We start from the raw sequence: 14,254 nt of genomic DNA, 5'->3' as shown, positions 1-14,254 counted from the left end.
AGTAATTTTGAAGCCTACCAGTGCCTCAGTCACTATAATAAAATACATTCAAATACCTATAAATTTTGATGTTTGACTGGGTTTTTTATCATGGAAAACCAGGGCTCTGGTTGACCGTTTTGCTGTAGCTGTCCTGTGTCCGCTTTGTGGTGATGAGCAGCACTAATACGCCTGTGCCCTGCCTGAGTCATTGCCCCTCACTCCCCACCCACAGCCCTCCCCAGCCCTGCCAGAGAGGGCCTCCAGCTGCCAGGGCTATGGACCAGGGGCCTGGGTCTCCAGCCCCCTGCCCTGCCCTCCCCCCCACAGCACCCAAGCCCAGTTAGCTAAAGTAAAGTACAGAGCCTGGCTCCCCCTTCCCCACGGGCAGCACAGCTAGAGCAGAGCCTGTGGCAGGGGGGTGGATGTGGGCTGGCAGCTGTCGGGTCTGGGCTCCCCACCCTGCTATCCTCCTCCCGGGGCCTCTGGGGCTCAGCAAAACATGGCACAGTGGGGGAGGAGGCTTGATGCCACTGCTGGGAGCCCCATGCTGCCATAACAAGCCTGCGGGGGGAGCTGCTGCTGCTGCCTCAGGTAGAGGTAAGCCCTGCAGGAGGAGGCAGAGGTGGAGAAGGGCGAGCGGGGGGCTGAAGCAGCTGCCGCTTCCTCAGGTGGAAGGAAGCACTGCTGCTCCGTGGGAGGAGGTGGAGGCGGGAGGTGCTGACAGAGGCTGGAGGAGGAGGAGGTGGCAGTGGAGAAACTGTTTACATGGTCAGCCCTGAAGGCGGGGGGCATGTAAACACTCCCTTAAACACTCCATATATACATGTTTACATTTTCCTTCCTAATCCACCAAGGGACACTATCCAGCCTGCAGCAGATTCCTCAGCCGTAGCACGTGTGGCCAGTCCCGCTGCCCCTTGGCAGCTGATCATATCAGGTCTGCTTGGGTTGACTTGAGACATTAGTTCAGGTAAGGTCCTGCCGCTTGCATATCCATTAATCCTGTGCCCTCCCACTTATCTCTAAACTAGTCCAGTGGCCTCTTTCCTTTCAACATACAACAGTTCATTAAAAGAAAGTCTGTTCAGAGAGCTCTTGGTCAGTAAGAACTAGATGTGGAAAGATACTTACCCTCTGTGTTCCTCTAGAGTCTTGTAAAATAGTTTAACGGAACCTGGAAGGCCAAAACACCAACTAATTGAACCAGAGTTGATTTTTCTCCTAAAGCCTCATATTAATTCTGAAAGTAAAATCAATTCTGTATATAACATCTCTGAGAAAAATTCAAGGTGTTCTTGATTCAAGGTGTTCTAAATTCAAGGTGTCTTTGAACTTTAAGGATGTAACAGGCCCCACTGCTACAGCTTCAAACTCAGCTAAAGCAAAGCTTATTGGCATATACCCAGCAGTACAGTGAAGCAGCTACACTGCTTCCAGAGCTACACGCAGTACTTCTTGAACAAGTATAGTGTCTTTTAGCCTGGAATTTCCTCTCACTATAATGGAATGACAGGCAAACTCTTCATACTGTGACACAGGGAGGGAACTACCCTCATACTCCTAAAAGCAAGTGATGTGAGTGCAACAATAATCTCAAGATATTGTTGTTTACTTGGGCTCTTAGTACATAAAACAGCAATAACAAAACAATTTTAACCCCCCCACCTCAACATGGAAAAATAAACTCATGGGATGTCACTGTATTACTAGCTTTATAAGTGCAATTTCTGTGGAAGTGAATGGGAGCTGTGGAAACAACTGATGTATTAATTGCATCACTGAACCAGGGGATGGAGAATGGTTGTGATGGAACAAAAATGAATTAACAGTAAATCTTAGCATTCCACACTTACCAATCACAACTCAGACACTAAAAAGGAGAGTGCTGCATTAGTGCAACCAGCTGCAGCTGTTTATCTTAATTCACCTATGTCTATGTACAGGAAGGGTGTGGAGGATGCACCAGGCAACATCCTGTTTTGAAATTTCTTTAGGATTAACCTACATTTTTTTTAGAAGTAGATCTGCCAGCACCCAAAGATATACATTCTTTCTTTTCTTTACTCTCTAGAATAGAGCATTATATTAAGTCAACATTTCTAGTCTGAGTGCCCAACATTTGCTGTCTACTCATTTTTCTGACCCCTGGGCAGCTTTGAGGTATTCTGTAGTATTCCCAAGCCACAGAGTAAAGCATCAGGCTGGAGGAACTTTGCACTAGTGCCTTCAGCCTTTATACTAGTGTAAGAAAAAGTGGATGGATGATATAAATTACTATGCCAAGGGAAAATATGCTCAGTTCAGCACTGACCAGACTCCGAAAGGATCGGGGGAAACTATGTTGGTAAAGGTGTTGCCCATCCACTTCCATCCTAGGTTGCTATTTGCTCAAGCTAAACAGGTGTTTACTTGCTCAACCACCTGGCTGCAAATCATGGTAACAATGGTAGGCAGCTAGCCCCAGAGGGCTGCTAGTATGTCCAGGTTTAATCCTGGTGTAAGATATACTAGCATAAAAAGCTGATATACAATTAAATCAGTGGGAGCATGGTGTTTGTTTAGGCCCCAAGTTATACACTTGGCTCTACCCTGGGGCTCCTTGTTACTACTGAAAACATTTACTGCTGGTTTTATTTTGAAACTTAACACAAAGAGTGTAGGATTCTAACAAGCATTATCTGCCAGACAAAGAGCAAATGGATTTTCAAATGTTAACTTACCACAGGGAACTGAGGACTGAAAGCACAACCTACATGCTATCAAATGGTCTAGGATAAATCTTCTGTCACAGAGACTGCTAATCTGACACTAGCTGGAGATCAAATCTCTGTGAATGTGAGCAGAATCACATTTCAGCACATCTCAGCAGAATGTGAGAACACACATATGTGAGAACACAGCTTAGTTGAAGTTTCATAGTTCCATAGTTGGTAGGGTCGGAAGGGACCTGAGCAGATCATCTAGTCTGACCCCTGCCATGGCAGGAAAGAGTACTGGGGTCAAACGACCCCAGCAAGGTGATTGTCAAGCCTTGTCTTAAAGACCCCCAGGATAGGAGCCAGCACCACTTTATTTGGAAGTTGGTTCCAGGTCCTAGCTGCCCTCATAGTGAAGTAGCACCTTCTGATGTCCGATCTGAATTTACGCTCTGCCAGCTTGTGACCGTTATTTCTAGTCACTCCTGGTAGTGCTCGGGGGAACAGGGACTCCCCCAATGCCTGCTGGTCCCCTCTGACTCGTTTGTAACAGGCCACTAGATCCCCCCTCAGCCTTCTCTTGTGGAGGCTGAACAGGTTCAGGTCCTATTGCCTCTCCTCATAGGGCCTGCCCTGCTGCCCCCTGACCATGCGAGTGGCCTCCTCTGGACCCTCTCCATGCTGTCCACATCCCTCCTGAAGTGTGGCCCCCAGAACTGGATGCAGTACTCCAGCTGCGGCCTCACCAGTGCCGCATAGAGGGGGAGGATCACCTCCTTGGACCTGCTCGTGATGCATCTGTGGATGCATGACAAGGTACAGTTGGCCTTCCTGACTGCATCCCCACACTGCCGGCCCATGTTCATCTTGGCATCAATAATGACTCCAAGATCCTTTTCTGCCTCTGCACTGACGAGAAGGGAGTTCCCCAGCCTGTAGGTATGCTGCTGGTTCTTCCTCCCCAGGTGCATCACCTTGCACTTGTCAGTATTGAAACCCATCCTGTTCTCATCTGCCCACCCTTGTAACCTGTCTAGGTCTGATTGTAGCCTATTCCTCCCGTCTAGCATGCCCACATCCCCCCACATCTTGGTGTCGTCAGCAAATTTGAACAGGGTACTTTTTACCCCCTCTTCCAAGTCGCTGATGAAAATGTTGAACAGTGCGGGCCCGAGGACGGAGCCCTGTGGAACCCCACTGTCCACATCCCTCCATCCCTCAAAAATGACCTGTCCACCACCACTCTCTGGGTGCAGCCCTCCAACCATTTGGTGACCCATTTGACTGTGTAGATGTCGACACCACAGTCCCCCAGTTTTTTTAATGAGAATGGGGTGAGAGACAGCGTCAAAGGCCTTCCTAAAGTCCAGAAAGACTATGACCACTGCTACCCCTGCATCTAAGGATCTTGTGACCTGGTCATAGCAGGCCACCAGGTTGGTCTGACAGGACCTGCCTCTAATGAACTCGTGTTGGTTGCCCCTAAGCATAAGCTCCCCCACTGGCCCCTCGTGGACATGTGCCAGGATAATTCTCTCAAAAAGCTTCCCCAGGATCGAGGTAAGACTAACTGGCCTATAGTTTCCTGGGTGCTCCTTCCTCCTTTTTTTGAAGATGGGAACCACGTTGGCCCTCTTCTAGTCCTCTGGCACCACAGTGGAGCACCACGAGTGCTCGTACAGCCGTGCCAGGGGTCCTGCAATGACCTCAGCTAATTCCCTCAGCACTCTGGGGTGGAGATCATCTGGACCAGCCGATTTAAATACATCCAGTCCCTCCAGAAGTTCCCTGACTAGATCCTGACTGACCCTTGGCTTAGGTGCACGTCCCCTGGGGCCTGAGGGAGTCCCAGTGGTGGGGCTAATCTGGTCCCTGCTCAGGAAAATGGAGGCAAAGAAGTTGTTAAATACGTTAGCTTTGTCATCTGGTGTGACTACCAGATTTCCTAGAATGTCTTGCAGGGGCCCCACATTACCCGGTACCTTCTTTTTGCCCCCTATGTATTTAAAAAAGGACTTCTTGTTGTCTTTGATCCGGGTAGCTAGTCCCAGTCCCATCTCTGCCTTCGCCTTCCTGACTGCCCCCATGCAGCCCCGAGCAACCGCAGTACAGTCCTCCCTGGTGATGGTCCCTCCCTTCCATTGGGTATATGCCTCCCTTTTAGCTAGGAGATATTCCCAGAGGCAGTGCTTTTCTCTGGGACCATCCAAGATCAGGTTATTAAAAATGGAGTTTAGAACCAAAAACATTATTAACAGCATCAGCAATCAGGTAATTACCCACTTACCCTATGAACATATCTCAACAACTAGTCATATGTCAGTTTCCACGTACAGGCTCTATAGCCAACAGGGAGCTTGCATAAGTTCAGAACAGCTGTAGAGGTGTAGATATACATACACATGCAAAAAAAAATCTTGTTTTCCTGACCTGGGAAATGAAAAGTTGGGTGTGGCAGCCCGAGAAATGCCTATCATCTATTCCACTCTACAATCACTTATGAAATACTAACTCATTATTTCCCAAGGCTTGACAAAGGAGTATCATTCTTGGTTCTAGTTTCTGTCTTATGCTACAATTACAATCAGCTGTGTCCAAAAGTGGTTCACCTCAAACAGCTTGGCAGGTACACAACGACTGGAACCATACTTTTGAGATAAGGCCTGAGGATTGGGAAAGTTACATGGGAAGAAAAGGCAGGATTTTAGAAGGTGGTGAAATATTACAACCTATGACGTATTTATTCTCTCTTGAAAAATACAAAGAAGTCCAATACATATAAATAATTCTATATTATATAACAAATCATGTCAATTAGCCACCTGAATAAAAATTATAAATATCCATCCCACCAGGGACAACAGTAAAAAAGAATTTTGAGTACATGGCAATTCATGAATATAAAAGAACATTATGAATGGTTTATTATTGGATTACCCCTTGAATCTTTGATGCTCAAACTTGTAATGTGATTTAATTTGACCATACTTAGCACCTTTCGCTCACTGTATTATAAATCCTCCCATAAGAATTAATTATTAACAGAGATAGAAGAGCCCACAGGACTGGTAGAAAGGTATTCTTCAGGAACCATATATTTGTCTACCCTCAGAGATGCTGTCTTTTTATTGGCTTCATTGCTACACTTCAGAGATTGATTAATCATAGTTAATTAATGTCATACAATACAATTTAATTTGCTTTAGATTTCAGCCCTCATCTGCCTGCCCCACCCTTAAGCAGCTGGACTAGTAAAAATGTGCATCACAGAAACAAAACATGCAAAGAGAATTATGGCCATTAGCTAAAGCAAACAATATTCATTAAGGTTCAAATGCTGTCAATTAGTAATAAATGGGACGAGGTACATAAACAGGGACCATCCTTGAAGTATTTATTCAGTGCTTAGCCCTTAGGTATCATCCTATGCCAACAGTCATAATAAAAATGACATGCTAGGTGAGAAGTCAAGAAAAAGACAATAAAATGTTTGGAAGTTTGACAACAACATAATGAATTCTCAAATAAGGAGCATTCACTAAGTCAGAGGAGTAAGCCCATGCACCTTTTAGCCTTAATGACTGATATTCAAAATTATTGTATTCAAGATAAATTAACTCCAGAGATATTCAAAGGAATTTCAACACTTAAAGATTTAGAGGCACCCACCTGAATTTTCAAAACCATTTAAGCACGTTGAGCCCGCTATTCACTTGAAATCAATGGGAGTTTGGTGCTTGACATGTTAATGTGTCTGAAAATAAATCCTTGTCACTCAGGATTGTATTTTCCTTCTATTGTTAAATAGGATGGATAACCTATACCAATATCCTTTGGAAGATATATATGCTTCCTGTCTCTGAAAAATAAAATTAATGGTACATGATTTACAAGCTGTCAAGAAACATTATAATTTATTCAGATTAACATCTGACATGTTTTAAATTACAAATTTGCTTTAATTATAAAGTAGAAAGACCATTTTTTCTATAGCCATCTGATTCTGCATCAGCATGCCATGATTATTGGTTAAAAAACACTGGGAAAGATTCCACCATCTTTTTTCACACAGATCAGTATCCTTTCCAAGAATAGCCCATCGATTTAAGGGAGAGAGGACATGGTAAAAATAATTTGGTAAAAATACTTAAAGAGAGGTATTATGTGAAGTTACCAGCCATTATACAAGGAATCTCTTATATTCTTCTGTCACCAGTTAAAAAGGCAAAAAGTTGGTTTAGTAAAGCTAAACAGGCACTATGTGTGTTCATGTGGCAAAGAAAAAACTGCAAGTCACACTGTATGGTTAAATACTTAAGAGACTCCAGCGTTTATTGAATATGAGCCAACTCTTACACCATATAGTAAATGCTTCAAGGAAGAATAATGAATGAATAAGGCATATTGCACTATTTAACTTGTTCTGGGTGCTTACACAAATTACATTTTTCAGGCGATCGGGACCCCGAAAATGCTCTACAACCATGACTTAACACACAGAGTACTTTTAAAATGGCCAACTGCATGAAAAATTAACCATGGTCAAATGAGGTAACAAATGAAGGTGCTCTAAAGCCAAGCACCTTAGAGAACATGCGCTCCCTCCTGGGTTAATTTTTGCTGCTTTGCAGGGCTGGACTGGTGCTCATGGCAATGAACAGCAGCTCAACCCCATCCCAGAGCTGTCAGCTGGGGAGGGAGGGGGAGGGAACAGCCAGCATGGAGCCAGTTGCTTTGTATGCGGGGCCAGGTGGGGTGGGAAGGGGGACATGGTTGAGCGGAGCCCCCTTGCCTCACGAGCTAAGCCAGGCACGCAAGGTGAGGGGGCTCCATTCTACCCTGCCCCCCACTCCCGCCTCTGGCTATGCTGCTGCTGTCAAGAGGCCTGGGCAGGGGTATCTCAACTGGGGTACTGGGGAGAGATGGGACTGCAAGGCGAGGGCGGTCTCCCTTCTCCCACCCTGTACCCAGGCCTCTTGATACCGGCAGCACGGACTTGCCAGCTGCTTTGAATGGCTAGAGCTGTGGGGGGCATGCAGTAGAATGGAGCCCCCTCACCTTGTGTAGATGTGCTCCTCGGGAAAGCTTACTGGACAGCAGGCCTGTGCAAAGCGGCTAGTATTCAATTCAGATTTGGATTAGGCTGATTCAGGGGACAGTGATTTGATTCAGTGGTTTGAATCACTGTCCCAAATCGGTTCAGCCAAATTTCTGGATCACACAGACCCATCCCGGCAATGGCTGCCCACCCACCCCAGCTCCTGCCACTTTGAGAAAAAAAAGCCCTGACTCAGTGCTTCCAAACAGGGGGGCAAGCCCCACTGCCCCCTGCCATGGGGGGGCTCTACAAAAGCCCTCCAAGCCCCCCCGCTGTCCCAGCCCCCGCATGGCAACCCCACCCACTCCAGCTCCAGCCCTTTAAGGAAAAAAACCCCAAACCCCAAACCTCAGACTCACTGGATTGTGCCCAGTGGGGGGTGATCCCCACTGCCTTGCACCATGTGGGGGCTCTGCACGAGACCCCTGAACCCCTGAGGTCACTGCAGGAGCTGGTGAGTCCCAGGGGTTTGTTTGGGTTATTTTCTTAAGGAGCTGGAGCTGGGGCAGGCGGGACAGCCATGGGGGGGCTGGGACAGTGGGGAGAGGGATCAGGGGGCTTGTGTCAGAGCCCCCCATGCAGTGTGGGGCAGCAGGCATGCCCCCCCCACCAAGTGGGGGATTTTCTTTAAAGCAACAGGAGCTAGGGTGGGCAAGGCAGCCATGGGGGGACTGGGGGAGTGGGCAGGGGCTGGGGCCTGGCCGGGGTCCCTGCATGGTCCCCTCCCCCCTCCTCCAGCCTGACCTCCTTTGCCCCCATTTACCAGCTCTGAGACCAGCTCAAGCTTCCTGCTGCAGCAGGTGGAGATTGCCCGAATCAAAGCTCTCCAAATCTTTTCTGAAGATTCAGAGCGCTTCAAATTGATTCAGACTTTTTTATTGGTCCCCTGATTCAATTCGGATTTGGGGCCACCGAATCTGGCTGAATCTCCTCCGAATCAAGTCAGCACCTGAAGCTTTGCACACAGCCCTATTGCACAGTAAATTTACAGTGTACTACTATCATGTGTTGCTGTGCCCACACTCAGGTCATCTACAGCCCTGTTCTTCACTATGTATTCAAATATAACTAGATATTCAACTCATCATACTCGACCCTGCCAATGACAGTTTGGACCCACATGTTTTCCTACAGCACCTCTCCATGGACCAAGACGATGATCTTTTCCTCCTTTAAGGCATCTTTTTCTTTTGCCTACTGAAAATCTGCTAAAAATGCTAGACTTGGAAGTCTGATGAAGTGTAAACAACTCCTTAGATCCTCAAGTGAGAGCCCTTAGACTGGATGTTCTTCTAGCCCTTGGTCTGAAATAGTCTGAATGTGGTACCTTTCCAGTATGTTGCAAAAAAGACATGTCAGATTATTTTTTGGAAAAGGCGGAGGGCAGGCTTCCTATAGCAATAAAAGGAATGGAATCTCTGTAGATATGGAACCAGCTTCCTGTCAAAATGAGTACTCTAAAGTTGGTGGAATTTCATTAAGAAAGGCATTAATATGAGTGTCATTGAGAAATACGGATAGGTATATTTTCACAACTTTTATTTTAATACTTGGATATAAATAAATCAAAATTAGCATTTACCTTTCTAAATTGCAAGCTCTGTGGAGCAGGTGCCATGTCTACCTTTGGTTTTGTGAAGAATGGGGCCTCTCTTTTGGGTATACACCATTACATATAACTTAATAATAACCACTCATAATATGGCAACATATGGCAGGAGATTTAAGAGGGTGTTAAAACAGCAGGGAATGTGATCAGGGAAGTATGATAAAAAGATGATTTACCAAAGCAAACAATATCTTTGTAAGCCTAATTTTTAAGAGTTCAGGTTAGTTTGAGAACTTCTCTTCTCAAATTGCTTTGATGTTGAGCTCTCCAGGGCAGGGACTGTACCTTTCTCTCAGTTTTAAAACACTGAACAGCCTGGGAGTGCTACAGGAAACAAATTAATAAATCACAACAACAATTTAACTGCATAGCAGATTCTTCTGACTTGCTATAATCTAGAGTCCCATAGTGCCTGCTGTACTAGGCAGTAACATCCTTCCCATACTCAATGATATTATAGACAAGATATGGTCTAACTAATAGGTTGTTAGTAACAATATTTGTTTTTAATGCATCAGGTATAGCAATGGAAAGGATGTGTAATAATGGAGACAAATACCACAAACTTTAGGAAAGTTTGCATTTAGCTCAACTTTTACTATCTTCTGGTATCCCTCCGTTCATGTAGCACAATACAATAACTAGTGGGCTACAATAACTAGAGAGAGACAATAACTACAATGCCTATTTTCTATCATAATTAGGGAGGTATCTAAATCATGGTAAAATGAATGGATTTTTTTTGCAGAGTTGATTTTGCAGTCTTTTCATGGTGAGTCCCTTCAGTGCTGACGCCAATCACTCATCTTCAGACTGCATCATTGCTGTAGCTTCTTTAAAAAGCATCTGGCTTCTTAAAAGATGGCACCAAAACCCTTTCATTTTTGTGATAGTGCCTTCACTGCGTCTACATCACTAGCTCAGCCTCTGAGTAGTTCAGTAGCACTATGGCTGCAAGGATTGCGGTGCTTTCTTTGTATTCCAGTAAGCTTTTTTTTTTTCCCGGGTGGGGGAGGTGGAAGGAGGTGATTCCATGGGAAATCTCAGGAAATGCCATTTTTTCCAGTGATTGTGGAAACCACCATTTTTCAGTTGCATGAAAATTGAGAAACTAATTTAAGTAAGTCCCTACTCAGAATCAGCCATGCATACATCTTTGGAGCACATTTATTTTAGAGGGTTTGTTTTCACAACACCTGGGGACTGTTACCCAGCTAGGGGACTGGGTAAGAATGCCTTAGGGGAAGTATGGATTTTCTACCACTTGGCATTCATACCCACAGTTGCATGAGGGAAAGAGGATAACTCAAGAGACAAGCTGGACCTATTGTCTTGAGTCCCGTTTGTAAACATAAAAAATAAAGAATTACTTCACGTTAGAACACCTTCCTTATATCTACATCAAAGCAAAAGCTTTCATTAGATTGTAATTAACGAGACTAAAGACGCACATTTAATTTGCTAGGCTGATAGCCTATTTCTTTTTATCCATGTCTGTCTCTGTGCTTTGCTGATATTTGATGTATTTTGCCTGGAGCAAATATTGCATGAAAAGTTGGGTTGTTGTTCAATGTGATTACATCATTTGGAGAAGACAGTTTCATGCAAAGCTCTTCATAAAGGTATCACTACAGCCCAGCTCTGGTTTTTGGATTCAGATTCATTAATCTATTCTACAAGCTTCTATTAGGTGACTTGAAATCCAGTTGTTTATCTGTTTACAATGCAGCATGTTTCATCGATAATGTCGTATTTACCTTTTAAAATACCCAAGCTCTCTGGTCAAGTAAATACTCAAGAAGACAGCATTTTTTCTTTTTTTTAACGGAATAATTTTGCATCTTCAAAAACACTGCATCCGATTAATCCTAGGGAATATTCTAGACATCAGTAGATCCCCAAAGATTTTTGGAGAAAATCACCAAACCAAAAGGGGCAAAATGGCTGATACATGGAGGCCCTACTATCCACTTAGCATAGCCATAGTTTCAGTGATATTCATTAAATCACTTGTAATAACTTCCATTAATGCTTTCCAGCATAACAACATCCATATTTCAGTCTTGGCTCAATGAAGTTTAGCATGCTGACACTGACAATCTGAATGTGGTGAGAGGGTGGAGACATGAGGGGTGAATAAGGGCAGCCACACAACTCCTGAAACGGGAAAAAGGGACACACCCTGAGAGAAGAGAAATGGGAGACTCAGATAAGAGAGGTAGCGTAGAGAGCCCCCAGAGTGGTAAGGGAGGGATGTGGAAGGGAATGAGCACAGACGCCGACAAGGAGAATGGTGGACCCTGGTATGTGGGGGAGTGTGGGGGTGGAGTACACCGACATGGGAGAAGGGGAAAAAAAAAAAGGGTGGCAAATCAGAACACTGGTGGGGAAATATTGGAGGGAAGAAGGGGGCTTGGAAAGCCATGGCCATGAGAAGGAAACCAGTAGATGCACTGTTGTTGGTAGGAGGGAGGACCATGGCATGACAGAGCATACAGCAGATGTGGCAGGACAGAGCTGATGGGGGTATACGAAGGGAGTCCCTAAAGCACAGGACTGAACAGTGGCACACAGGGAGTATTTAAGATGGAAGGGAGGAATGCAAGGAAAATTGGCTTACAGAAATTATGGAAGCATGCAGGCCTATACCAGATGAGAAACAGCTCTTGAGAATACCACATTTATCTGAACTAAATAGGTAAGACCATGTCCCCAAACAGTATATTCCCTGGCACTTTCCTGTTCTTATTGTGAATACTTCTCACATTTAAAATTATTTAAATTAACATGCCTGATTAGTTATCTGAGCCAAGAAGCCTTTAAGTGATCACCTATGTCCTTTCATAGATTTCATAGACATTAGGGCTGGAAGGGACCTCGGGAGATCATCGAGTCCAGCCCCCTGCCCAAAGGGCAGGAAGTCAGCTGGGGTCATAGGATCTCAGCAAGATAAGCATCCAATTTACTCTTGAAGGTGTTCAGTGTAGGTGCTTGAACCACCTCTGATGGCAGGCTGTTCCAGACCTTGGGGGCTCGGACAGTAAAGAAATTCTTCCTTATGTCCAGCCTAAAACGGTCTTGCAGGAGTTTGTGACCGTTCGACCTCGTCATCCCTTGGGGCACTCCGGTGAACAAACGTTCCCCCAGATCCTGGTGGTCACCCCTGATAAACTTATAGGTGGCCATCAGATCACCCCTGAGCCTGTGCTTTTCCAGGCTAAAGAGTCCCATGGCTCTCAGCCTGTCATCGTAAGATCTGTTTTCCTGACCTCTGATCATGCGCGTGGCTCTCCTCTGGACTCTCTCAAGCTTCTCCACATCCTTTTTGAATTGTGGAGCCCAAAACTGGACGCAGTACTCCAGCTGCGGCCTCACCAAGGCCGAGTACAAGGGGAGAATGACGTCCCGGGATTTGCTCGAGAAGCATCTATGGATGCACGCCAGCATTTTGGTCGCTTTACTAGCCGCAGCATCGCATTGGAGGCTCGTGTCCATCTTGTGGTCAATGATGACCCCCAAGTCTTTTTCTTCTGTAGTGCTAACCAACGTAGCACTGCCGAGCCTGTAAGGGTGCTGCAGGTTTTTCCTCCCAAGGTGGAGAACCTTGCATTTATCGGTGTTAAACACCATGAGGTTCTTATCTGCCCATTTGCTGAGCTTGTCCAGGTCAGCCTGGATCACCCGCCTGTCTTCTGGCGTGAATGCTTTGCCCCAAAGTTTGGTGTCATCGGCGAACTTGGCCAGTCCACTCCTAACTCCAATGTCCACATCGTTAATGAAGATGTTGAACAGTATGGGTCCCAGGACAGAGCCTTGAGGGACCCCACTGGTCACAGGGCACCATGATGAGTGACTGCCATCAATCACAACCCTCTGGGTCCGACCACGAACCCAATTTCCCAGCCAGCGGATCGTGGTGGAGCCAAGGCCACAACTGGGCAGTTTGGCCAAGAGGTGATCATGGGATACCAGATCAAAAGCTTTTTTGAAGTCAAGATATATGACATCAATCTCTTCTCCCTTGTCCAGGTGATAGGTCACCTGGTCATAGAAGGAAATGAGATTGGTCAAACAAGACCTACCCGCAACAAACCCGTGCTGGCTGTCCCTTAGGATGTTAGCCTGGGCCAGTCCCTCAAGGATGGCCTCCTTAATAAACTTTTCTAAGATCTTCCCCAGGATAGAAGTCAGGCTAATGGGCCTGTAGTTAGCCAGATCCACTCTCCTCCATTTTTGAAGATCAGCACCACATTGGCCTTCTTCCAGTCTTCGGGCACTACACCAGAGCGCCAGGAGTTTTCAAAGATCTGTGCCAGGGGCTGGGCTATGACGCTCGCCAGCTCCTTGAGTACCCTGGGGTGCAGATTGTCAGGGCCGGCTGACTTGAAGGTATCCAGCTTCTCAAGGTGTTCCTTCACGAGGTCAGCATTGATGGAGGGTAGGGGATCCCCCTCACCCAGATTTCCCTGTCCCATAGCAGGCATGGGCGTCCCCTGTGACTGATGAAAGACTGACGCAAAGTACCTATTTAATAGGTTGGCTTTTTCCTGGGCGTCAGTTGTCAGTTGCCCCATCTGGTTTAGCAGGGGTCCAACATTGCCCTTGCTTTTCCTCCGGCTCCCCACATATCTGAAAAAGGACTTTTTGTTGTCCTTGATGCCTGAAGCTAGTTGGAGTTCAGTTGCAGCCTTGGCTTTCCTGGTTTGGTCTCTGCAGGACCGGACCAGCGCGGAGTAATCCTCCTTGGAGGTGAATCCCGTCGTCCATCCTTTGTAGGCTTTCCTTTTTAGCCACAGTAGGTCCGCTAGGTCTCTGGAGAGCCAGGGGGGCTCTTGCCTTGCCCACAGATTGTGCCAGGGCTGGGGCAGG

At 46.1% G+C, this 14,254-nt stretch overlaps 1 protein-coding gene across 3 annotated transcripts in view; it reads right to left on the bottom strand.

Moving 5' to 3' along the window:
• Window positions 1-14,254, bottom strand: part of LOC149863728 (ferric reductase 1-like) — a 76,373-nt gene that overhangs the window by 13,864 nt on the left and 48,255 nt on the right. Inside the window, exon 17 of one of the 3 annotated variants that reach the window (XR_016442455.1) lies at window positions 6,348-6,537. Coding sequence is in view for 1 of the 3 variants with exons in the window: in XM_090048207.1 (XP_089904333.1) it covers window positions 6,454-6,537 (84 nt within the window). In the remaining 2 variants the exon portion in view is untranslated. Of the gene's footprint in view, window positions 1-5,666; window positions 6,538-14,254 lie in introns of those variants that run through there. The other 2 variants (XM_090048207.1, XR_016442459.1) reach the window with 2 other exon arrangements.

This window comes from Crocodylus siamensis, chromosome 5 (genome assembly GCF_052110815.1).
Source record: "Crocodylus siamensis isolate JL-2025a chromosome 5, ASM5211081v1, whole genome shotgun sequence".
In the NCBI taxonomy this organism is placed as follows: domain Eukaryota; kingdom Metazoa; phylum Chordata; order Crocodylia; family Crocodylidae; genus Crocodylus; species Crocodylus siamensis.
This window is presented reverse-complemented; position numbering and strand designations above follow the sequence as displayed.